The sequence below is a fragment of the Protopterus annectens genome, chromosome 6.part0, assembly GCF_019279795.1.
Source record: "Protopterus annectens isolate FY-2018-M chromosome 6.part0, PAN1.0, whole genome shotgun sequence".
Classification (NCBI taxonomy): Eukaryota; Metazoa; Chordata; order Ceratodontiformes; family Protopteridae; genus Protopterus; species Protopterus annectens.
This window is the reverse complement of record NC_056737.1, coordinates 1,354,386,094-1,354,413,018: the sequence shown is the minus strand read 5'-3', so window position 1 is coordinate 1,354,413,018 and position 26,925 is coordinate 1,354,386,094. Positions and strand designations below refer to the sequence as shown.

At 38.5% G+C, this 26,925-nt stretch overlaps 1 protein-coding gene across 2 annotated transcripts in view; it reads left to right on the top strand.

Moving 5' to 3' along the window:
• MYLK (myosin light chain kinase) overlaps nucleotides 1-26,925 on the top strand; it is a 2,381,262-nt gene that overhangs the window by 899,802 nt on the left and 1,454,535 nt on the right. For both annotated transcript variants that reach the window (XM_044074915.1, XM_044074916.1), the window contains exon 3: nucleotides 10,368-10,575. In XM_044074915.1, the coding sequence (XP_043930850.1) occupies nucleotides 10,368-10,575 (208 nt within the window). The remainder of the gene's footprint in view (nucleotides 1-10,367; nucleotides 10,576-26,925) is intronic.

Below are 26,925 nucleotides of genomic sequence, written 5' to 3'. Positions count from 1 at the left end.
TATGTAGGGACAAGCTTTACATAATCCACAATTACTCGTTCCTATTGAGTATGGTAAGGCATAGGACACATTTGGCACGGAAGGTTCCTTGCATAGTAGATCCTTTAAGTTTTTATTTCTTCTATACCTAAAAGTGGGCTGAGGTCCCACTATGCCCCCCAGTGTGCTATCACTGGTCAAGATGTTCCAGTTCTTCCTCACTATATTGCAGATATCACTAGTATTACTGCTATAATTTAACATGACCTGCGGGTCTTTGCATAAAGCTTCATTACTCTTTTTGACCTCATCCCTTTCAAAAGCTCTTAAAATCCAGGGCTTATAATCCGTGAATCGCTTGGATCTACCTCTTTCCACAGTTTCATTTACCAAATTCTGCTTATAGCCCCTATCATTAAAATTCTCCTTAAGTCTAGTCGTCTCCTCTTCAAAATCTGATTCTAGAAGACATAACCTAGAGACCCTACTCACCTGCCCCTGTACTATGTTGCGATATGTATATCTAGGGTGCATGCTGTCAAATGCCAAGAGTGAATTCTTCCAGCAATCTTTCTTATGTAGCTTGGATCTAAAGCCTTTTGTATCCTGTTGTATACATACATCTAAAAAATCTATGGAACTGCGTGACATGTTGATAGAAAACCTAAAAAACATCGTAGTGGAGTGTAAGTGGTTAATAAACTCATCTAGTTCTTCCTCTGTCCCATCCCACAAAAGAAAAATGTCATCTACAAAACGTAGATATAACTGTAGTTGACGTCTCCATTCCTCATTGTTGATGACATGTGTTCTTTCCCATTGAGAGAGAACCAAATTGGCATATGTGTTTGCGCAGGGGGTCCCCATGGCGACCCCCTGCACTTGTCTATATATGCCATTACCTCCCAGAAAAACATTATTCTCCAAAACCATACTTAATAGTGATGTAATGAGTGATAACTTGTCATCACTAACTCCTAGGTCACCCAGGAGCAATTGTACACTATCAATACCAAACTTGTTGTCAATCACAGTGAATAGACTTTGAATATCCATAGTGACCATCAGTAAATTCTTACTATAGGATTTATTCAATTGACCTAGTAGCCTTAAAAAATGTGCTGTGTCTTTCAACACATTATCCATTTGATCTAGATAGGGTTTTAAAGTGTGTTCCACATATATCGACACATTCTCCGTAACCCATCCCCTCCCAGATACTATCGGTCTAAGGGGTGGGTTTTGGATAGATTTATGTATCTTCGGTAGTGCTTTAAAGATCGGAATAACTGGTTTCTCTATTTTGAGAAACTGATAAGTTTCCTCAGATATTTTCATTTCATACAATAGAGCATTTAATTGAATTCACTCTTGGCATTTGACAGCATGCACCCTAGATATACATATCGCAACATAGTACAGGGGCAGGTGAGTAGGGTCTCTAGGTTATGTCTTCTAGAATCAGATTTTGAAGAGGAGATGACTAGACTTAAGGAGAATTTTAATGATAGGGGCTATAAGCAGAATTTGGTAAATGAAATTGTGGAAAGAGGTAGATCCAAGCGATTCACGGATTTTAAGCCCTGGATTTTAAGAGCTTTTGAAAGGGATGAGGTCAAAAAGAGTAATGAAGCTTTATGCAAAGACCCGCAGGTCATGTTAAATTATAGCAGTAATACTAGTGATATCTGCAATATAGTGAGGAAGAACTGGAACATCTTGACCAGTGATAGCACACTGGGGGGCATAGTGGGACCTCAGCCCACTTTTAGGTATAGAAGAAATAAAAACTTAAAGGATCTACTATGCAAGGAACCTTCCGTGCCAAATGTGTCCTATGCCTTACCATACTCAATAGGAACGAGTAATTGTGGATTATGTAAAGCTTGTCCCTACATAAATAAAGATACTGTTTTATACATCCCACTACCCAAAAGTGTTTCACTTTAAAGGAAGAGCAACCTGCCGCACAACCAACATAGTATATTTAGCAGAATGCTGTCAATGCCAAGGTTTTTATGTAGGTAAGACGAATAGCATGTTCAAAGTAAGGATTCTTCAGCATCTTTCTAGTATTAGGAATAAAGATGAAAGAAATCGTTATGTAGACATGTGATTTTGTACCCTACACATACATTTAAATTTAGGGTCATTGTGAATGTTAAACCCAGCATTAGGGGGGGTGATATTGTGCTTCAAACAGAAACAATAGAAAAAAAATGGATTGTTAGCTTAATGGCAAACAGGAAGCCAGGTTTAAATGAGTACATACCAATTAAGCCTATTTTGAAAAATAGGCGTGTCTTTCACTGAATGTGCTTGTTATTTCTGAATGTGATTGGCTTTTATATGTATATAAGTGAACCATCTCATTCATTTTATTTATCTGAAGAAGGGTCATCGAGCGCTTATCTTGTGATTTTAAGAATAAAGAAGATTTTTTAAGCTGTCAGCAGTGTCCAACTTTGCTTCATTTTTCTTCATTTGTGCTACCTGCTTAAGTTGGACTTTGGCGTCTTACTGGATATTTGTTTTCTACTATTTTCCTTGGATTTGTGTATCCAGTATTTTGCATGCCATGGCAGCGGATCATGTTATGCTAGAAACTATTTCTGTGAATGGGCATCAAGAACAATCCAATAAGAATGTTTTATGGCATCCCAAGAAAGCCCTGAACTGTGGAAATCCATTACTAAATTTGGGCTTTTCTACATGTAAAATTTTTAAAAGCTTGTTTCAAGCCTTTAAAGTGAACAAACTGCAGACTCAGTTTGACAAAAGCAGTAGATAGAGTTCTTGACTAGAAGAACTTCTTGCCAGGTGACTTCTTAATCAAAAGCAGCTAGGCCTCAGAACATGTTCCATTCCTAATCTTATCTAGGACTATTATAAAACTACCGCAGATGTTGTCCAAATCTCTTGATGGTTCATCATTGCATTATGGGTCTCTTTGGAAGTGGTTAGGTGTCTATGGGTCTTCACTGCAGTTAAGAAGATAATTACAATGCAGAATTGTTTGTCTGCTTCAGTCATTCCATGTATATTAGACTGGCACCTGATACTCATTCCATGTACATTAGACTGGCACCTGATGCCCATTCCATGTATATTAGACTGGCACCTGATGCCCATTCCATGTATATTAGATTGGCACCTGATACCCATTCCATGTATATTAGACTGGCATCTAATGCCCATTCCATGTTCATTAGACTGGCACCTGATGCTCATTCCATGTTCATTAGACTGGCACCTGATGCTCATTCCATGTTTATTAGACTGGCACCTGATGCCCATTCCATGTATATTAGACTGGCATCTGATGCCCATTCCATGTTCATTAGACTGGCACCTAATGCTCATTCCATGTTTATTAGACTGGCACCTGATGCTCATTCCATGTATATTAGACTGTCATCTGATACTTCATCTATGGAGTTGGCATTGTTCTGTTAAAAAAGTTCACAGATGGTACAGAGAAATCCACAGCATTTGCTTCAAGGTTATAGCAGTACCTAAGAGAATTATGTCCCATATGACAAGGAAGCTGTAGCCCATAGCTGGCCTTAGGCATAGGCCAACTAGGCGGCCGCCTAGGGTGCCGCTCTAGCAGGGGCACTTTATCAGTGTTTATTTGGTGTAGGTAGACCAGGATGGAGGCACTGGGTGGTGTGGTGGGGGACGCCATGGAGCCCTTTTGCTAGGGCACCAGTTGACCTAAGACCGCTCCTGTAGCCTGATCCAGACAATGAGGTTTCAGTTTTATTTGAATTGGAGGAAGTGCACACTGTTAACAGCCTGTAAGCCTCTAGTGTACATTTTAACCCAGGAAAGATGGATCAACCATGACAGTATCATGCCTGCATCACTGGACACTGTTACTGGGGCCACATTCCTGTGATAATAATATATAAGGGAACAATATTGTAGCGTTTATATGCTGCCATTAGTACCACACAGGCAGGCAGAAAAGCCAAGCACCATTGATCCACCTGATATGTATTGTGCCATAGTAATTGAACAAATGTATGTGTATCTGAGTAATGGAAAAATGATAAATGTTTAATGCTGTTTAGCTCTGTAAAAGCTTAAAATTTCTAAGATATGAACCATGGGTTATCACTGTAAATTTATTCAGACAAACTCTTTAACAATATTACTTGTAACATTGCAAAAGTCTTCTCTCTGGCAGTGACAAATGCCCCAGACAAGTTAAAAAAAATACTAATAATTTCCAGTGTGTACAGCAATGTATAAGAATGGATTAAAAAACATTACTCTTTGTATCGTAGCATTGTCGCCTCACAGTAAGACGCTGTCCAGTCCGATTCTCAGCTAGAGAGTCTTCTGCGTGGAGACATGCGTGAATGGGCGTACCTTCATTGAAGGTTGTGCATCAGGCCTGGCAAGCCGGTACGTAAAAATCGACTGCCAATCATTAGCGGACCGGAGTTCCGGTGTGGCAACCCCTAACCGGAAAAAAGCCGAAAGACACAAACTCTTTGTATCTTATATCTTCATCTACAAAAAGCCAGCTGAATGACTGTACACCAGTGACTATGTTTTATGGTTCTAGAGTGGTAATTTCTTCCAAATGACACAGCATAGTGTTGGATACTAACCAGAGGGGTATTTCGGAGCTATAAACATGAAGCCTCATGTTGTTATTTGTATGATAGTCAGGTATAGATAAGGAAATTGTGTAAGCCAACTGAAGATGTCATAAGAACCTGCACTAGATGACAGAGGGTCTAAAATGCACCACACAGGCACCCATAGTAATGTCCATATTCGCATTTGACTTTACAAGGATATTTATTGATTCTTTCTGGTCCTAATAGCTACTGGCATACACTGAAATGGTTATACATCATCTGCATAGATTTTACTACTTCCAAGAAGACATTCAGAAATCGGGGCACAGGCAGCAGTCTTGGGATTTTTGTGAATGCCACTGTTAAGTGCAAATAATCAGCTTGTTTGGATATATAAATGTTGAGGTCAGTCATTTTTTTTTCCATGGGTATTACAGTATTCTTTTTTTCAAAATGTAACAGAGCAACATAAATGTGAGTCACACCAAATTATTAGTTAATACTTTTTCCACAGGTCTGGCATTTGGTCCTGACTTCTGTGTACTTTCTTTGAGGATTCTACATCTCTTTACTTGTCCACATTATTTTTCCCCCTCTAACTGGGCATTCATGCACCTTTTTTCATCTACCTGCCCAAAAAGCAGGTTGACTTTGACTTCTGTTAACACTTGTCACACCTCTGACTTGGGTCATGGCTGAAACCGTCCACAATACACAAGTTTACTTATTGAGTTAAAATGCATACATACATAATACATAAAATTGTCCAAAATGCTAGTGACATAATGTAGTTTAAGTTTTAAGCTGCTAGGTAGACAGGTGAGGATTTTAAGTCAGAGTGTTTGTTAATAGCCAGATTGCTATTCTTTGACTAAGCAGCACATTTCAGTTACTGTTATCTAGGCAGAGTACTGAGCCTTTAATAGCAAAATATTTGCAGAAGCTCTGATCAGGAACTAACTCTGATGATGGTAGAGTTATCTGGGCATGGCAGAAGGGCATAGCTTGCAGAGAACGATGAGCCCTCTCTGCAGTATGAGGTCATCCACTGTAAGTACAGAGGTATTTTTGTGGCCTACTTTTCCTAGTCCTCCAGTAATGTTTAAGTCTGATTTAAGTTTATTACAGGGTTCTTGGAATTTACCCGCAGTAGTGGTGCTGCGGTAGCGTTGCCGCCTCACAGCAAGACGTTGTCGCGTTCGATTCTCAGCTAGAGCGTCTTCTGTGTGGAGGCATGCATGAATGGGTGTGCCTTCGTTGAAGGTTGTGTGTCAGGGCTGGTAACTCGGCACGTAAAAATCCACTACCAGACATTAGCGGACCGGAGTTCCGCTGTGGCCACCCCTAACCAGGATAAGCCGAAAGACACAACAACAACAACAACAATAGGGTTCTTGGAATTTCGGCTTCATGAATCCCAGAGATGACAGCTGACAGTACCATTTCATTATCAGGAAATGTAACGGTGGATGTGGTACATGACCAATGTATTAAGTCCCCCATAGTGAATAAATGTGATAGTGCCCTGTTGCAAGGATAGGGTTTCCATGGAATTTAGTATTTGCTTGTATTGGTATCCGGACATGTAAGATTGAAGTCTCCTCATGTGGTTACAGTTCAAGATTCTATAGCATAAAACTGCCATATGTACTACCATTCTTTTTACCTGAATTGTGTTAAACTTGTCGCAGCAATAGCATTATAATACTTGGAGTGTAACATGTGATTCATTTTTTAATCAAATTAATTCCCTTAAAATGGGAGGTTAATAAGTGATGTCTGGGTATGAAGTGTTCTTCTGGTTCTTGAGTGAGGGATGTATAGCCAGATATATGAACAACCACAGGCCCTTTCCTAAAGCGGTATGCTCACTGTCTCCGAACCTGTCCATTCATGTCCTAGTGCTGTTCTTGAACACAACTGACCAGGAGTGATTACCTGTTACAAACCTGAAATGTGCCTAGAGGGTGGTTTAATCTCCTCCATTTTACAGCCCATTTGCTACCTTTGCTCTTTGAAAGGATAAGCTATTTGCCAAACAGACCTTAACATTAGTCATTAACGTAAATATATTTGCCATAAGCATATAGACAAGTTATTGAATCATGCAGTAAAAGGTCATTCCAGTACAATGCTTAATGTCTATTGAGCATTGTTTTCTGGGCAGACGTATGTTGAGCTTGCATAATTCTCAGTATCTGCCTTTGCCAAGCATTATAGTGTGAAGTATCACTCCGAAAGTAGAGTCACTTGTGTGGGAGCTGATGTGCAGGGTGTGCTCATTCTAGCCCTAGAGTCCTGTGTTTCCCTTTTCCTGTTTCTTTCCTTCAATTAGTGTGGTACAGTGTTTGGAATCCTGCCCTAATGACCATCGGTTGATGTTTGAGAGACTCCTGCAGCAAGTGTAGTTTTCTCTTCACTGACACCCCCCCCCCCCACCCCACGTATGCTTACCCAACAAAAACAAATATGTTTAGCTCCTCCGGTCCCCATCCAGATAGCATTCTGTAAGTCCATCTGTATATTTTAGTTTGCAGTACCACCTCCTGACTTGCTGAGGGAAGGAAAGGGTTAAAATAAAAAAACAGTCAGTCTATAATCTGAAGTTGGGCATGAGTTGTGGATTATGGGAGAGATGTTGCCAAAACTATGAATACTGGACAATAATGTCTAATCCAGAGCTGCATTGTGTGAATTTTTAGTAGTCAACATGTATGTATTGGATGATATTCTAAAAGATTTTCAGAGCTAGTGAGTACATTAATAATTGTGAGATTTTTTTTTCTTTGCTTCTACTGAGGTTATTAGTACTAGCTGTTTTCTGATGTCTCAAGTACATGATAACCATAGCTGCTTCCGTTGTAAATATAATAGATAAATACACAGAGTAAAGCTACAAAAGCAGCAATTGTCCCCATTTCTTCACTTTCTGACAGTAACAAAAGGGACTACAGAATAAAATGCACCAAATTATATTACATTTTCATAATGCCCAGCAGTTTTTAACTCTGTTTTCTTAATAATCAACCAGTTTTAACTCTGTCCTATGTTTGTTCCCTGACATGAGTATTTGCCTGCTCTAATAAGGTATTTTAGCACTAGGTTACAAACAACATCGTTTTCCTTGGATATGATGGAACTTCTGCGATCTAAATTAACGAACTTAGCCTCTTCACCTACTAGTGTGCTGTGTTCTCTTAGACTTTTATCCGGACAGAATTTATTCCATACCGCTTGACCTGCAGACACTGAATATACATACAAGGGCCCTTGAAAAGTAGGAACATCCAGCCAAAAATCTAGTCATCTTATTAGGATAAAATTTGAATACTAAATAGCACATAACTCTTCCCCCTTCCACATAAGGTCATTTATTTTTGCTTCTGGAAACATATGATGTAAGATGTGTGTTTATTTTCTTACCACTTATGTGTTGTTGCTCATGTAGTGTTTATTTATTTATTTATTTTTACCAGACAGCTTTAAAAAATTACATGTGATCAGATGAGAATTTGGGAAATTTTGTAAATTGGTAGTTGGAAAATAGGGATAAACCTCCAAAAATGGGTACATCATGTGCAGGGGTAAATCGGGCGTGAAAATGGGGATGTTCTTCCATAACAGGGACAGTTGAGAGGTCTAGCTTATTCTGTAGAAGCATTTGATGTGAATTGTCCTCTTTCTTTCAAAGTAAGAAGTACCATACGTAAGGAAAATAGATTGAATTTGAGTACTGTGATAAGAAATACATGACTAAAACAAAAGTCCATTGTTGGGGTGAAGTACCTGTTAACCCAGCAGCAGTTTTTAAAATGAAGGCCAGATCAATCTCTGATGCACACAGCTTGCTGTCCCACAAGGCTGATATCTGAGGCACACCAGGAACTCGCATTGATTGATTTTAAAAATTAGCATGTTTTGCTATTTGTTCTTAATTTGGTATCCTGTTTTGTTGGTGAATTTGGTGCACACTATACTGGCACCATATCGAAGATTAAGTTTCCCGGTTTATACCTGTTGAGTGCTAATAAAGACTGTGGCATCCCACTGCCCTAAACTGAATAAAGCAGATAAGTAGCAAATGACTGATTTTAACAATATCGATTGCAAAGATTTATTTAGTGAGAATGCAAGTTTTTTTTTCTAATAATGAGAAAATGGGGAAGCAGCTAGCTACAAGAGGTAAACCCAAGAAGATGTAGGTACAATATGTCAATAGCTACAAATAATATGACAGGTCAGGTGAAATGGCCTGAATAAATATTAGCTTTTAGGCCTGAATTTTAATATAGGAGACTGTACGCTTATCTGTCTACTGATACAAAAGCAATAGCTGTATGTTTTCTGAGACACAAATTAATTACCAGTTATCTTTCTATATGAGTGCGTGTTGTTGGGTGAGTTTTATTTGATTCCACAGAAAAGCACAAACGTTTTAACCACACACAAGGCCAGGTTGAAGCTGTAGTTCACCAACAGTTTATTGCACCACAATAATGTATTTTATATAACAAAAGCGCTTATGTTTCTTTAATTTTGTGGTGCAATAAACTGTTGGTGAACTACAGCTCCAACCTTGCCTTGTGTGTGAGTTTTATTTGATGTAACTGGCACATAAATCTTCCACTGCAGAAATCATAACACCCTGCATTTTTTCCACTGCTTTTTGCTTTAAACAGATGATGGGCTCCTTGTAAAACCATATGTTAATTGCCTGTAGTTCATTATGGTCCTGTAGTAGTAATTACATTTTCGAGACACTGGCTACAGTTAAAACTTTCTGTACTTCCTATGTATTTATGTACATGTTGTCTTCTGAAGCTTTCCTGTAGGCTTGTCTTGTTACTTCTTCCTCACATTGTAAAGAAGACAAATTAGTGAATGATTGTGTCGTATACTGAATAGACACAGGCTGAGGATATGAGGATGGAATGTTTACAATGAACAAATAAAATGATGATGAAATTTAGAGAAAATCTCTCGGGTGTGCAGCCTTGTCTGAACCTTGGACAACTGTTCATTAAGTCTGCAAGATGTTAAAAAAGCAAAACGCTGCATTGCAATGGTGGGGGGGGGGGTCCACACACACCTGTGGTGTCTTCCTTGAAATGAGGCATTAAAATTTGGCAGTCACATCTTTCTAAGTTGTTAGTAGTTCAGGTAGATGTTCTCTGCACACACTCAGGCCTCCATGTGGCTGCAGAACGTTCAGTTTTCAACTCCTAAATTTCAGACATTCTCACCACTTTTGTTGCTGTAATTAGGAAATAGGCTGGCCTTTTCTGCTTCTCTTTCTGGTAACTTTGTTCACTGTACCATGTCTGAATATAAGCTGTACTGCAGACACTGTATAGCATCCAGTCTTGGAAGTCTGCATAGAAATACAAATGTCTGGTTCTTAGCAGCAGACCAATTTAAGGCTTTGGGACCACGCAGTCTGTGTGTACTTTTGTAAGTGTTCTAATGTTAGTATCTCCAGCCTGCTGCTCCAGTGCTGGGAAAAAACAGAAATGTTCACGCTGATATACTGCGGCAGAGTTTACAACAGTGTAGCACTACAGAAATGTGTATGAACGAGTCCTTTTGTAAGGTGTACATTCATTTGTGCATCTGCATCATAAATTTTGTAGCAATTACCCTGACGCAGGCAATAAGTCTTGTTGATATTTATAGCCCTCTATGGACAGTTGATTCTGAGATGACCAAAGGCAGACTTCCTGTTACGACTGGTTACTGTAAGCTTCATTTAATGGTCATTGCCAGTCATTTTTATGTTGCATTCTTTTTTTCCAGGTCAGGGGATATCCTGAACCACAGGTAACATGGTACAGGAATGGACAACCAGTCACACAGGGGGATCATTATGTGGCAGAACAGAGCATCAGAGGCATTTTCAACCTGATGATTAAAGGTGCTCAAGAGGAGGACAGTGGAAAGTACACATGTGAAGCTGCTAATGAGAGTGGTGTTCGGCAAGTTACTGTGGAACTGACAGTGGAAGGTAAGTGCAACAGGAGTTACTGGAGAAGAAATTACTTGACTAAAACCAGGCAGTTTTTCATGGCTGAGTTATAGGAAGAAGAAAATCACTTTAAATTATAAGAGATTTTCATCTGTTGAAGTATTCTGTTGGTAATTTATGTAATCCAGCCCTATAACTGATGCTGTTCTTTCTAATCGCTTGTGTATATGGCAGTTAATGTCTGTCTGTAGTAATTTGAATGTCATCTTGGGCACATAGAAGACAGACATGACCACAAAAATGCACTTTCTGGTAAGCTGAATGCCCTGCATAGTTGTTTTCATACATGCAGTTAGTCTAGTCCTGGTGTTGTAGAATTTACTTTGTAAGTTTTGAAGCCATTCTTTTGCCAGTAGAGCCTTAGTAAATATATGGCGTCTTCTAACCTAAGAGCTGAAGAAAGAACATTCTGCATTCAGACCTTTAGTTTTATGCAAGTAATGTAGTTTGGTATACTTGTGTTATGGCCATTACCGTCTCAGAAATGCAGTTAATGTGCTGCTTACTAACTCTTTGGGTGGGACATGAGCAAATACCAAGTCATTTCAGTGAGCAGTATTCCACTCACTTCATCCATACAACCTCTGCAGTTCCAAACATTTTTTTTTTGCCTCCACTTTTAAACTGACCTCAGTGTCATATCATCTGTCTCTGCATGACTGGGCTAGCAAGATGCAAGTTTTTACCTCATGGACCTAGGTGTGCAAATCATGTTGAATCAGTAAATCATGGGTACGTCTGGGCTCCTGAAACTGGAGGAGTTGTGACTCAACAGCTAAGCTTCATACCATGTTTAAATGTGTATAAATGATTATAGCTCAGCCTATGGATGCTCTAGAGTTTACGTCTGAGCCACCTGATAATTGTACTGTCTTGTTTAACTTGTGTTTCATAACTATCATGAAACACTGAATTATAAGTGTGTGTGTGTGTGTGTGTGTGTGTGTGTGTGTGTGTGTGTGTGTAGTAATCGTAACTTTCTTTTGCTGTTTTGACATTTTAGCACAGAAGGTTAAAGATACAAGCTGTAACTAACATCTTGAAATAATGGGTTTGATTTCCCCAGTCTCCATTTGTACTCTGAGTATGTGCATGGTCATTCCTGAAAAGAGACATAACCATTCCTGCACTTGTGAAATCGTTTTAATAGAGTTTTACACATTGCTAGCTAAAATAAATTTATAAATAAAACATAAAAATGACTGCACAGAGCAGGTCATTTAGGTGGCCATCTTTTGGAGACATTAGTAGAATCAGTTGAGTTACATATAAGGAACTATAGGGGCTGAATTCAGGAAGGTTATTGTGAAGTGCACATGAGGTGTACATCTTACGGTAACCATTTTCAATTCAGAGACAGCCTTACCATGTTACTACACCACAAAGTGGTTCAGTACCACAGTAGACTGTTGGTGCGACCTACCACAAATGCTAATGAGGCATTCTGGGGGAGTGGAATGTGCTAATTAGTGATGTACTCTTCCCCCAGAAATGTCTGTGTAAGGTATTTTGACTGCCCTTGTTAATGAACACAGTCAAATGCTTATAGTCTCCCACTATGTTAAAGGTAAGTGCAAGGGGAATTTAGCAAGTAGGTGTGCTTGTGTGTGTATATGTTTCAGACTGTGTGCACATGTTTCACTGGGAGGTCACAGCAGGTGTGTTAGTTGGGGGGAAAGATGTGTGGGTGTATGTGTGCATTTTATATATATATATATATATATATATATATATATATATATATATATATATATATATATATATATATATATATATATATATATATATATATATATATACACACGGAGCTCATTCAAAAGATCAACTCAACAGAAAGTCAAACTTCATATGGTCGAGACCATATGATCGACTTTCTGAAAAATCGAACGATGGAAAACAGCAAAGATCTATGTCTTTGCAGGAGGCAGGCCTCCCTGTGCCCCCACACCCCTGCATATTATATATAACAATTGCAAGACCACACTACAATGGGGTAAAAGGTAAATTTCCCAATCTCCAGTGTACTCTGATCTCCATTCAAAAGCTTTGACATTTCAGAAAGTCAATTATATGGTCTCAACCATATGAAATTCAACTTTCCATTGACTCAATCTTCTGAATGGGACCTAATATATATATATATATTTATATATATATATATATATATATATATATATATATATATTTATATGTATGTATTTATAGGTTAGTGTGTCTTGTGAGTACAATGGGAGAGGTTGTGTATTTGTGTGTGTTGGAGGATCCCACGTTCACAGTCTCCTGAGCTAGAGAGCAAGTTCTGCAACATTGGTTGGGGGAGGGGACACTAGACCCCAGGATAGGGTTACCACCTGTCCCACTTTGCGAGGGACAGTCCCTCTTTGGGCAGTTGTGTCCTGCAAAATATTTGTAAAAATGGTAAATGTCCTGAGATTTTAGGACAAAATTATTTCCTATAGTTTATGTAATAGTTGCATAAAACAGTTATTCTGTATCTGAACCACCTAAATGTTATAAGTAACTAAAACATTACAAGAATAAGCTTTTATCTAGGCAAAAAAGTGAAGTTCTGATTTTTGTACTGGCCGGGTGTATGTGTCGGCCTGCAGAAATCTGACGTATGTCCCACATTGGTCATTTGAAAAGGTGGCAACCCTACCCCAGGATAATTTGCATTGTACCTTAAAGGCATTTTAAAAAAGAAAAGAATACAATTTTATGGCATGAAAGCCATGAGGTTGGAGAACACTATGTACTATGCCCTATAGACGCTAAGAAAAATTCAAAGCTTTTACACTCATACCTCACACTGAGGATATGACTTCTCTATCTCACCACTAAATCTTTTATTAAAAAATATATATAGTAAAACTGGGTAAAAGGTTTCAAGACCTGCACCCTTGACACAGAAAGCAGCATTATTAACCCACTACTCTACCTGATCAGTTCATGTAGCAGTTTGTTTGCGCAGTAAGCAGTATGAACATAATCTCACATAATTCAGTCACTTCGGCAGTTTGAGTTGTGTGCAGCAGGTCACGTATAAGTAGCTACAGAAGTATTATCCTGTAAAGTCAGGGACACACAGTTGCAAGGGGAAGCTTCAGGTCAAAGCTGGGAGGAACACTGATTGCCACCTGGGAGGATTTTTTTTAAATATGAATAGGAGTCACTTCAGTTACTAGAACAACAGGAGGTCTAGCATCTCATTGCATTGTATGAACACTAAGGGGAACGAAACTCTTAACGCCTGGCTTTATTGACTAACCTGTTTATTTATTGTGTTATTTATGTGGGTAGGGACATAAAAATAAGGTGAGAAATCGGTGACATTCTTGCAACTCTGGAACAGATAAAAGGTGTGTCTTTTTGTGTGTGTTTTAAGTAGGTGTTAACTACTGCAGAGAAGTGCTTATTTGCACTTATGGTAGTTAAGGGCAATGAAGAGACATACAAATTGACAATGTCTTTTCTTATTGCTTTTCTCCCCGGGCGTCTGCTGAAAGTGGACTCTTGTGACCCACTCAGAATTTCTCAGTAAACAAATGTCAGTCAGCTAATAAATTGTGATGGTTTACTTGAATCTCATTTTTCTGCATCACGTAAATGGTCCTAGTTCGAATGCAGCACTTACTGCCAAAAGTGGGGTTCTTTCTGAATCCCCAAGTAGGTCTTCACTTTGAAACTATCCATTTAATTTTATAAATAGCTACATTATTATGGCAGTTTTGTGAAAAAAAATGTGCATCTGTTAAAAAGGTGATACTTTTGCAGGAAGGCTCAGTACTACAATATTATGCTTAGGTAACTTTTCTGCAACCAGTATTTACAACTATGACTTTAGATTATTGTACAGAGAAAAACTGTTAACTTGTACGTGTGTGTGTTTGGGGGGGGGGGGGTAATTGCTTCTAATGGGAATTTTATTTGTCTGACTGATTCAGAGATTCTAGGAGTATGCTAAGGATTTGTAGGGCTAATTTTTTTAATTAAATTGAATTAATTTCATGGATTATTAATGTAAACAGAATAAAAGCTACAAATGGTAGATTTATGGAGTTCAGAAAATTAAAAAAAAATCATACTGTTCTGACATTCTTTGATTTTCCTTTAGAGCACTTCCAAAATTACTACTATAATACTGACTGGAAAATTGAGTTATCCCATACCTCTCAAGTGTACCTCATTATGAAGAACGTTCCTCATTTGGGGGTCTTAAAAAGTTTATGTTCCTCAAAGTTCTACAATGAAAGAGTCTGTCACACTTTGTGTTAGCAATTTTTTAACTGATATCCATGGTAAATAGAACTGAAACATATTAATGCATTAAAATAACTATTAAACAAGTAAAATACACATTTTAACCATCTTATGAACTTCCTAGTTAAAGTTGTTAGTAAGCTGTAAGCAAGTGTTCTACACACAGCCCATTTGTTCCACATTATGAGAGGCAATGTTCCTCATTATGGAAATTTGAGCGGTATTAATTAAGCCCTTGTCAAACTCAAGGAGTCTACACCTTAGCCAGTACACATGTGAATCACATGTGGAGCAAAATGTTTATTCTGCTTGCATAGGCCATAGCACTATAGCAGGTCATAGAATGTAATTATGAGATTTTTCAAAGGGGTAGCTTTAGGTAGATTGCAGTAACTTAATGAATGAGTGACCGCTTGCTGCACGTTTGAGACTTGGACATGAAGAGTACATAACAAGCAGGGTTATCATTAGACATGCCTGATGATAATACTTTGTGGTGCATGGAGCTTAACCTGATTACAAAGCTGCAACAAACTTATCACTGCCACACAGAGCACAGCCACCAGAGAACAGTGTTAGAAAGTACAAAGAGCTTTAAAGCACAGTAAACACTTCATTTGGCCAAAAAATCGAGAGGCTGAATGAAGAGTTTAAAGTTTTAAAGCTCTTAGCACTTCCTGCCTATGTTCTGTGTTTTCCGCTAACTACTGCTAATGTTCTAGTTAGCGATAAGGAGTGCATAACCAAAGCTTGTTAACCACTTTTCTGATGTCTGAAAGGTGTTTTACTGATTTCAGAGCATTACCATAGTGCCCCATGCACTAAAATAATATTGAGATTAAAAACATTTTAAAAATACTTAATCGTTTTTCTTTTTAGTTAAACTGTACATCATGTATCTTCTTAGCTATCAAACAGATTTAAAGCTTCATCTTAGAAAAACATGAAACTAGGCTACATACTTCTTAAAAAAACAAACAAAAAAACCCAATAATTGTAACATTGACATTATCTCTTGTCTCCATGTCCAATCAAACAATGTTAAGTATACTGTTTACCTAGCTTATGCAGAAGAAAATTGGCACTTGTATTGCCACATTTACAGTAATTGTCATTGTCAGTTGTTCTCCTATTTGTTGGCATTCTATAGTTAACGTGAGAATGATTTAAGGTGAGCATTAAAGTAAGATGCAGTGATTTACAGTGAGAAAATGTAGTGTTTGTGACATTTAGCATTGAAGAGTAATGTGCTGTACCTGCTCTGGATGAGCATTGCATTGTCTGAATAAAGGCAACTTGTAACTGCAATCAAAATTATTCAGTGAAACTGTTATAAAAAATGTCAGCTAATGGAATGTTCTAGCAGTGCACTGATTTGATTTCTAACTGAATTCTTAAAAAGAAGAAACACTGCGTTAAACCTGATGGAAATTTTGATTAGGTACTTTACATTGAACACTGACAAAAATGGCAGTGCTGTTGTGATAAAAGTAATATAGTCTGTAACGTATCAACAAAAATCCAGTAGCTCAGAATACAAGTTCTACACAACACAAAAACAAATCCAAAGAGCAAGAGGAGTGGAACTACACGATGGCTCCAGGTTCAAGCAAAAAAAAGCCTTTATTGTAAGATGTAAGCGGTTTCACAGCTAAACCAGCTGCTTCCTCAGATGTCTGAAAACAACCTATTTCAGAAATGCACCACTCATTTAATTTAAAGATGTATTGGTTGATTTGCGTTTACCCTTTTCATATACATGTGTAGCTAGAGCCTGTCCCAGCAGGCAATGGGCATAAGGCAGAGAAACAGTCCTGAAGAGAAGACTTCTCCTGCTCTACATACACTGTGGGCAATGGTGGACAATGCAACATAGATGGGTCTATATTACAAGAAGACGACAAAAGAGCAAATGCTCTTTCATCAACACGTAAAACCCAAAGTCTGAAAACAGCGAAGTTATGGAACAGCGATTTTTTTTTTCCCTGGGAAAAAAATCGCTGTTTAAAAAAAAAATTATAAAGACAAAATAAAGTGGGGGGCTGCCCCCCCCCTACTTAAATATACCAACTCCGAGTTTGCACCATAGTGGAGAAAACAGCAAAGCCCCGAGAACAGCGGGAAAAAAATTGTTGTTTTGTAACTTCGCTGTTTTCAGACTTGGGGTTTTACATATCGATAAAAGTGTTCGCTCTTCTGTCACTTCGCTCTTCTAATATAGACCCAGCTGAGATAAACCTTTGTTGTCCTACTTGTAGTTTGATTCACAATGGCATCTCCAGCTTTGTGAACAAGGTCAGATTGAGTTGGAAAGCCTCTCTTGCAGAACAACCTTTACAGCCTCGTGGCCACTGCATTATGTATAGTGTATGGAATATCTATTAAGTGCAGAGGTTTACAGATAGGAATTGCATTAAGTGCAGAGATTATGCTTCGATATCTGGAAAAAGATAAACTTTTTAACAGCTTGACAAGAGCAGGACCCAGTCATAGCTTTGCTTAAAGAGGTGCTTAGCTTTTGTTAAGAATCCACTTAAGCCCTGTTATGATTTTTTTTTCAAGCACCTTTATTGAATTATCACTTGTGACACAGGCAAATTTACATTCGTATAAAATCAATCAAACTATATTAACATAAACATTATACTTCACATATATTGCTATATATCATACAACCTAAACAATATTACATAAATTATACAAGTCCTGCTTTTTTCAAACAAGAAACATCTTCATTAAACAGTCACTACATAGGCAATCATACATTTATATAAGTGAAGAGAAACCACACCAATAACAATTGCATTTTACATCACACGCTATACTGACACATTCCCAGTTGCAAACATTGTAAATCACTTATAATCTACCCAATCTTTGTCACTCAAACATTACATAGCTCATTTAAGTCCTGATGCATTTAAGGCCTCATTCCTCCCTTGTGTGTATTGTTCCCACAATTCCTATTTTTTTCCTATCTAGTTTGCGCCTACCCTCTTCTAAAGATCTCAATTCCAGTTGTTTTATCTCTGTTACTGTATTCACTGCTTCCAGTATAGTTGAGTTAGATTTTGATTTCCATTTTCTATTAATTGCTTTTTTGGCAGCCACCATTATTAGAAACAGCAAGGACATACCTTGCCTAGAGAATTCTGATTCTGTATTATAACTCAGAAAAATCATCTCCCCCGTCACACCAGTCTGCTCACCCAGCATCTCGGTTAGTGCATCCCGCTTGAAATCTTTAAAAGTCCATCAACTCACCACATTCTTAGAAAATATGTTTCTAATTACCTCTTTCTTCCCCTTCACACCTCCAACATTTACTGTATACCTTAGAACAATTCTGTAGATTCTACTTTGGGTATAAAAATATCTATGCAAACATTTCCAAGCAAAAATCCTAGCTCTTCTAGATTTTGTTGCATATTTGAGAGACATACATATATCCTCCCATTGTTTCTTTGTGAATTGCTTATCCATTCTCTTATCCCAATCCTTTCTAACCTCCTCTGATTGATTCTTATAGTAATTGTGCACACGGCTGGCCTTAGGTATAGGTGAACTAGGCGACCGCCTAGGGCGCCATACATGCCGGCCTTGTAAAGGGCGCAATTTTGGCTTATTTATTTGTTTATTTTAATTAGTTTAATTAGTGCATTCTTTCCTCCCAGTGCCTGCAGCAGGTGGCGGGAAGAAAGAATGCACTAACTAAACCAATTAAAAAAAAATACAAGGGCGTCGGAACCATGGGGGGGTGAGCGCCCTCCCACTTTTACAGCTGCAGCAGGTCGATTGCCCTAGTAGCGTCTTCTCCTGTGATGAGAATCATGCGTGCTTATGCCAGCTTGGAAGTAAATCCAGTTTTCAGTCGCGTGCACATTTTAAGCTAGCAGTTCCGTGAAGTCGGGTCGGGGGGTTAAGTCCACGTGGCAGTTTGCTTTAGAAAGAAGGTAAGTGTTTGTATGCGTTTGTAATTCTGTTTTTATATATATATATATATATATATATATATATATATATATATATATATATATATATATATATATATATATATTAGGGCACAGATGGCAGGAATAAAAGGTGTTCACAGTACAGAAGTAGTTTATAGCAGCATGCCAGTACTGAGATTGCTTGAGAGGTTTGCCTGTTTGCTGATACAACAGTTATGTTAGTGGCTTTATTAAACAATAATGTATAAAAATATGCTTGAAAGAATTGCAGGAAATGATTGCAATCACTTTAAATTCATTCATTCGTTTTCAGTTTGCCCACTTAATCCCGATCCAGATCTCAAGGGAGTCGGATTCTATCCCAGCACTCAATTGTCAAGGGACAGCGTAACAAATTCTGAGCAAGGTCCTACTTATCTACTGTCACACAGCACACACACACCTATAGGCAGCTTGATGGAATATCAATTCACACAGTAATTCTGTGAGAGAAAAAAAAGAGAGAGAGAGAATGATCTTTGAAGGAAAACAAAAGTTAATAAATATTTTAGAGGTAAGACATTAGGAACAGAAGTAAAGTAAAGAGAAGGTGGGATGTTATTTCATGTGACCTGAAGGTAAACAAATAAAGAAATAAGCTGGCTGAATTGTGAAATTAATACGGAGAGGCATCAGCAGTTAAAAACAAGAAGTTGTTCATGTTTGTAGACTGTTGTTAGGACCCATCTGGATTATTGTATGATGTTCTGGAGAGGTACATATGGATAAGAAGGATTTCAGAGTAGGGCAACAGAAATGTTGTATGGACTGTTCAGGACAGATGTGAGAAAAGTATTATTGTGTGGTGAATAACCTTGATGAAGGTATAGTGCAGAATAGAGCAGAGTATACTTGTGTAAATAAACCTGCATATGAATTTATAGGCTTTAATTGTAAGGTGATTACTGAGTGAATTTTTAGCATTTTAGTGGTGACTGTGGTTTTTAATATAAACACATTAACTGTAGAGAGGATTAATAAAAGCTCCTTTAAGAAGTCAGAGCAACAGTATGCAGTGCAGCCTAGCAAGTCAAGTTTGTGAATTTATAAATACAACCACTTTAAACTGCTTTACTGTTCTGTATATTACTCTAAGAGATCTTGTACACATGACACCTCCATTTCTGTTTTGCAGCAGACATAGATTGCAATACCCAGGGGGTCTTTATTTGGATGAAAACCAAGAGTAGAGTAGTGATTTAGGAAATTATTTATTGTTTGTTTACTTGGCTACGGGTTCTGATCTCCACAGTTGGCTAATGCTGCACAAATGTTTGTTGCTACTGTCAAGTTCTCACAGAGGGTGTTTGTCTGATGGTACTGACAGCCGAAACCACTTATGCATTGTAGACTTCATATCCTTCAGAAATTGTATGCTAACACAAATCTTGTTATTCTAAAAACTTTGTAAGAGTCTGATGAAGTCTTATTTAAGACAAAATCATTTACTGGATGAATTATTTGATTGAATTAAACTTTGAAACAATTGTTTTAGATTTGTAACTATCTAAGTTTATAGGTTTGTAGATTCATAGATAAGTACTAGGGTAACTGCCCTTGTGGGACATTTTAAGACTAGCTAATCACCCCATATGAGAATCAATCCCTGCACTTTCTGTTTGTAAGGCAAACGCCTTAACCATTATGCAAATCTCCCACCCAGAGCAAGCTTTAAAATCTGTCTCTTGGCCTTTGTCACCGTAGGGATGTGGTTGTCAGGTGGGTGCAGGGGTCATGAGCAAGTTTTTGAATTTGCCGTTGTTTGTTTAAATGGGTCTATATTACCACATCGAAAAAGCCGTTAATCGAATGGCTTTATAACCGAAAATGTGCTTAATAGAGCTTGCTTTTGTGGGGGGCTGCACCCCCAACCCAACCCCCACTAATTATATATACCAACTCTGAGATTTCACTACAGTGAGGAAAGGGGAATTTTTCTGATCTTCACTGTACAGCGATCTGACAATACACAGTTCTTTTATCAGCTTTTTCACATGTTCATCGTGCATACAGCTGCAGTCATCACACTTGGGTTATCCTGCTGTCAGGCGGGTCCTCGGTCGGCCGAATTCCAAAGTCTAGGTCTGGCGTCGGTTGTCGTCGCTTCTTCCCTGACATCCGTGCGGCAGGGGTATAAAAGAGGTAGCCAACACCATTTTCTTCAGTTTTTCTTGCCCCAGATGTCAGGTGCCCCCAGAAAGGAAGGCAAAACATGATGTTATGCAAACATACATAAGTAGATAAATCAAAACAGTAGTTGCAAGCAAATATACCATAAAGGGATACCCCAAGTAGGTTGTATGTTAAAGGTGTTTGTCATAAGCCCTGTCCTAAGAGGGGATGGAGGGAGGGTAACCTGGACAGCAGCTGTATTGGCACTCGAACATCTACATTTATGGTAGGTACAAAACTGTACTATGTTCATCGTGTATACAGCTGCAGTCATCACACTTGGGTAGAATCCCAAAGCTAAGTAAGGGTGGCTGGTACTAAGCGGAATTAAGAAGGGCTAGAATGCCCTGCAGGACTGCTGTGGCAAAGCCCGCTCTAGATTTTGAGTATAGTGGAAGGTGGTAGTGCTTGGAGAAAGTGTGCACTGAACTCCAAGTAGCTGCTTCCAAAATGTCCTTGGTAGGGACCCCCCTGAGGAAAGCTGCTGAGGTAGCTGTAGCCCTGGTGGAGTGGGATCTGATGTATACAGGCACTGATTTTCCATGAAATGAATAACAAAAGCGTATGCAGTGGGCTATCCATTTTGAAATAGTCTGTTTGGAAATCCTTGAACACCTGTAGCATAGTACACAAAGAGCTGCTCAGATTTTCTGAATGACTTTGTTCTGTCCAAGTAATAACAAAGTTGCCTGTGAATGTCCAAGGAATGTAGTAGCCTCTCTCCTTTGTTCTGTGGATTTGGATAAAAGGTAGGTAAATGAATAGTCTGATTCAAAGCCACACTGGATACTACCTTTGGCATGAAGGTAGGGTTGGTTCATAAGGAAACCCTGTCCTGATGGAAAATGATGAATGGTTGCACAGCCATGAGGGCCTGTAGCTCAGAAACCCTGCGTGCTGAGGTAATAGCCAGAAGGAAGGCTGTTTTCCATGACAAGTATTGTAGCTCTGCTGAAGAAGCCGGCTCAAAAGGAGGCAGTGTCAGCTTCTCCAATACGAAGTTGAGGTCCCAAGCTGGAGCTGGTGGTTTCCGTGGGGGTTTTATATTTTTTGCCCCTCTGAGGAACTGCCTTAATAGAAGATGTATTAGCTGTATGCGCACTTGAACATCTACATTTATGGTAGGTACAAAACTGTACTTTATAAAGTCGTTCGATTAATGGCTTTTTCAATGTGGTAATATAGACCGTTTAAATCACTGTTTGTCTTGGGACTTGTCCCATCAGGCCTCTTGCGTTACTAATAGAAAACCATTAAAGTAATGGCTGCTAGAAGCAGACATGAGTAGAAAGTGGCTTCTGTAATTAAAAGTATTTTTTATAATGATTTTGCTTGAGAGGCATCTCACGGGCCTTGCTTAAGTAGTGTTAGGTAAAACAACTAGTAAGGCAGTAAGGAGAAGAAGGGAGAGCAGCTGTGTACCACATTTAAGGGCAGACAGCAGCAGAATCAGTAGAAGACACGGGGTAGAACCAGTCCAGGAAGAAAGTGTAGGATCATACAAGGCTGTTACTAGTCTGAAAGATATCAAAGGCTCATTTTATCATCATTGTAATGAAAGAAGTTTTGTGTTGCATTTTTATTACTTTTAGTTTTACAGCAAATAAAGAGGGTTGAGAGTTTTGTGTGTGTGGTGTTGTATGATGTAGTTTGTCAAATATGTAACCCAAATAATCAGACTGCAGGAAAAAAACAGATCTTCAGGATCTGTTCTGGAACAAGCAGGTATGTGCAATTCACGTGGTTTGTGAATGTATGCATGTGTACATAATTGGTCTGACTATATGCACGAGTGAACGAGAGAGGGTGAGAGAAACCAGATTGGTATGTGCCTTAACTTTCCACCATCCATGAGTTTGCATCTATTTCTCATAAAATGTAAGGTTTTCTGACCTATCTTTGTAGGCTGCAGTTGCTAAATGACAGACAATTGATGTCCTTCAGAAAATGCACATTAATGTTAATGTTAAATCTATGATTATTATTACAGCCTTTTCAGTGTTTAAGAGGATTAGTTAAAATTTCCATAGTAATGGATTTGTCCACTTATTCTTGAGCTAGAAGATTGTGTGCATGGGTGTGTGCGAGCGCTGGTCAGGAGAGACTGCATATGTATATGTGTGAGAGACAAGGAAGAGATTGGTGAGTGGCTTGATTCTCAACTGTCCAAGTTCACAAAATATACATGATCTTATCTCAGGTTTTTGGTTTATGCCTTGTATAACTTTTGATGTGAGTTTTCCTGCTGTTTCAAGTGAGTTTTGCCATTGTTTCAATGAAAGTGAGTTTTGCCATTTCAATGAATATGAGTTTCAAGGGCAGACAAGTTTACTGCTCATGCTAAGTCTGTTTTCATTGTGAGAGTGTATTGTTTGTTTAGCAAATGGCTATCTGTGTTTGTGCTATTTCAATATCTGTAATCTTTGTAGAAGCAAATAATAGAATATATGCGTAGTAACTGGTGAGATAATCAAGTAATGGAATACTGGAATGGCTGAGGAGGGGGCTGCTGCTTGGGTTTGCTGCAGGAGGGGCTGCTCTGGGGTGGCGGTCTATTACCCTTCCTAGAACCCTATTTGACCATGATCTGTCTCTGGTATTTCAAGTAGAAAATACATATGCAAAGGTAGCTGCAGTTTAGCTATATTACAAGGTATCTTTTTCTTCCTATGCATTTAAATAATTTAAGGAAATGACTGCAGTGGCTTTCTTGGGGAATGATGCAGTGGGTGTGGCTCAAATAGGGGTGTGGTGAGGGTGGAGCTTAAGGGGCGCCGGAGCACTACTTCGCCTAGGGCGCTATTTCAGCTAAGGCCGACCCTGATTGTGCAATATTTTATATCCTTTACTAATTATTCCCTTTTTAATGGCAGCTTTTGTTCTAAATTATATTAAAAACTCTACCAGTTCTGGTCTTTAGTTAAGGACCCCCCTATTATTTCTCTTTGCCTGTACTCTGATATCAGTCCCTGCTAGGGAAGGCAATCTCTAACCTGCAGTCCAAATAAATTCTTGGCGTCTTTCCGTTCATCTTTCCCTCTCTAGTTATTTGCTCCCACTACCTTGGTTCCTTTGCTAGTTTTCTCCAATAAATTCTGGACTCCCTTGCCTATTGTCTGTATCCCTAATTGCAGTCATCCCTATCGGCAGAATCTCCTTTCTCCATTACTGTGATGGTTTACTTCTTAGAATACTTTCTGCTACTTTATGGATATAATATTCTGCATGGTTATTGTTGTTCTCCTTAAAGGCCTGCATCCAAAATCCCAGCCTCTCCTTGTTTCTTGAGCTTCCGTCGTGTTTCATCATCATCCCTTTACACTTTGAATTATAGTTTTTTGCTTGTACTATAAATAGGAGTCTTAACTGTGTAGCTCTGAAACCCCTTCAGATTGGGTAATCCCAATCTGCCCTGTTCTACTGGAAGAATCATCTTATCCCACTTGACTCTTGCCATCTTCGCCTCCCAGATAAAGCCCTTCAGCTGTTTATTAATTGCTACCCACAACTTTCTGGTTGATAAAACTAGGCCTGACCTGTGTAAAGACTAAAGGGACAAAAAACATTTTAACTGCTTGTATATTACTATCCATATCCATATAACAAAGTTTCCATTTTCTCATTTTGTTTGTATTATCTTTTGTTTGGTCTCTTCCCACATATCCTTAGCTGCCACACTAAAATAATTTTTAATCCATACTCCTAAATATTTCATTTTATTATGTCCCCATAAATATGGGTATTCCTGAACCAGTTCATGTGTGGATGTATCATTTACTGCTATTGCCCTTGTTTTAATTTTATTAATTTTGTATCCCAAAAAGATCTGAAACTGTCTCAAAATGTTCCACAACACTGTAATGTCTTTTTTTTGTTGTTGTTTTTTTTTTCTGGTTTGGTCAGGTACAAAATAATATCATCTGCAAATAAAACCAGCTTTTCTTGACTACCATGCCAATTATATCCTTTAATTTCTGAGTTCCTTATTTTCTTTACAAGCGGTTCTAAATATAATGCAAATAAAGGTAAAAGAGGACACCCCTGCCTGGTTCCTCTGCTCAAGAAGAAATTATCAGAGAGGACCCCACCCACTTTAATTTTCACCTCCGATCCCTCATATATATTTTTTTCATGAAATACAAATGCTTCCATTGCCTTGCTCATAAAGTCTCAGATTACTCTGTCACCTGCTTTCTCTGAGTCAAGACCCTCCAACGACAATGGTATTTCTTGCATTCTGCTTCCCTCTAGATAATTAATGCTCTGTTAATGTTGTCAAGTGTTTGCCTCCCTGCCACAAAACCACATTGATCCATATCCATCAATTTTGGCATTATTTTTGCCATTCTTTTAGCCATTATAGACATGAATGGTTTATAATCATGGTTTAGTATTGAAATGGGCCTGTATGAAGCTGGATCTGATGGATACTTACCCTCCTTAGGTATTACAGCTACCACTGCTTTCTTCCAGGATGGTGGTACTTTTTCTGTTAAGATATTGTTAAACAAAACCTTCCAGATTTGTATCGGGTTTTTTTCCTCCTAGCATCCAAACTTCCATAGAAGTACCATCTATTCCTGGGGACTTTCCTGTAGATTGGTTATACATCACAATTTTTATCTCGTCTCCTCCTATCCCAGCTGTTAATAACTGAGTCTCATCTACATCTAACCTTGGCATTATTAATTCTTCCATGAACATCTGCATTTGTATATTTTCTTGATTTTCATATTTCTCTGCTTTATAGAGACTCTCATAGAATTTCTGAACTATTACTAATACCTGCTTACAGGATCTCTTGTTACCCTCTTTGTTATAGGCTTCCTAAGTTTGGTGACAGCCCTTTCTACTTTGTTTCATGAGTTGTGCTAAAAGTTTTTGTGCTCTAGTGTTGTTATCAAAAAACTGTTGCTTAACAGCAATCTTTCTAAGCTTGTACATATTATTGAGGTAATCACTTATTTTCTGCCTAGCATTTTGCAGTTGTTGTTCTTCTTGTTCTGTGAGAATCCCCCTATTCTGCAATACTTTCACATTTGTAAGTCCCTCTAAATAATTATTGTAACTTCTTAACCATAGCTCCCTTTGTTTTATTTCCACCATATTTTTAAACTCCAAATTAATTTTATCCCACTCCCTAGCTATATTTTCAGAAGACATTTCTATCCTCTCTAACAGCTCCTGAATAATCTCCAATACCCATTTCTTAAATTCCTCTCTTTTCAACAGATAGGTGGGAAAGCGCCAATGTGTCATTTTTATTTCATTACTATGTTGTGATGCCCATGCACTGGCCCAGTAATTGAGGAGCCTCAATCCTCACCACTAGGCATCCACATTGGGAAGGATAACAAATACACACACAGTAAAGTACAATTTCCCTTAAGAAAACACAGAGATCACAGTCAGACTGGGGCTTTCTCTCCAGATCCCCAGTAAGACTCCCCAATGGCACAGCTATAGGGTCTAGATCTCAGTCTAGTGGTCAAGCTAAAACCTCCATCACCCTCTGTCTCTCCAACCAGTGCTTCTTGTCTCTGCCCAAGTAGCTGACACACACACACACACACACACACACACACACACACACACACACACACACACACACACACACACACTTTAAGATTTGATTTAGATACAAACACACAGACACTCCTGGGGAAGTCTGGCACAGGTTCTCTAGCTGTGCCCCCATTCTGCCAGGCTATAAGGTAGTAATCACTGCCACCAACTATTAATATTAGCTACTATAAGGCCCTTACCAAAGGGTGTCCAATTATTACTGTGCAATGTTATTGTTGCCCAAATAGTAAGTGTGACCCAGGGCTAAAGCTATTGGAGTGGCTTGGACAGTATCACTATATACATGCAGTGTACTCGAGCTTAAACTATCTCTACACAA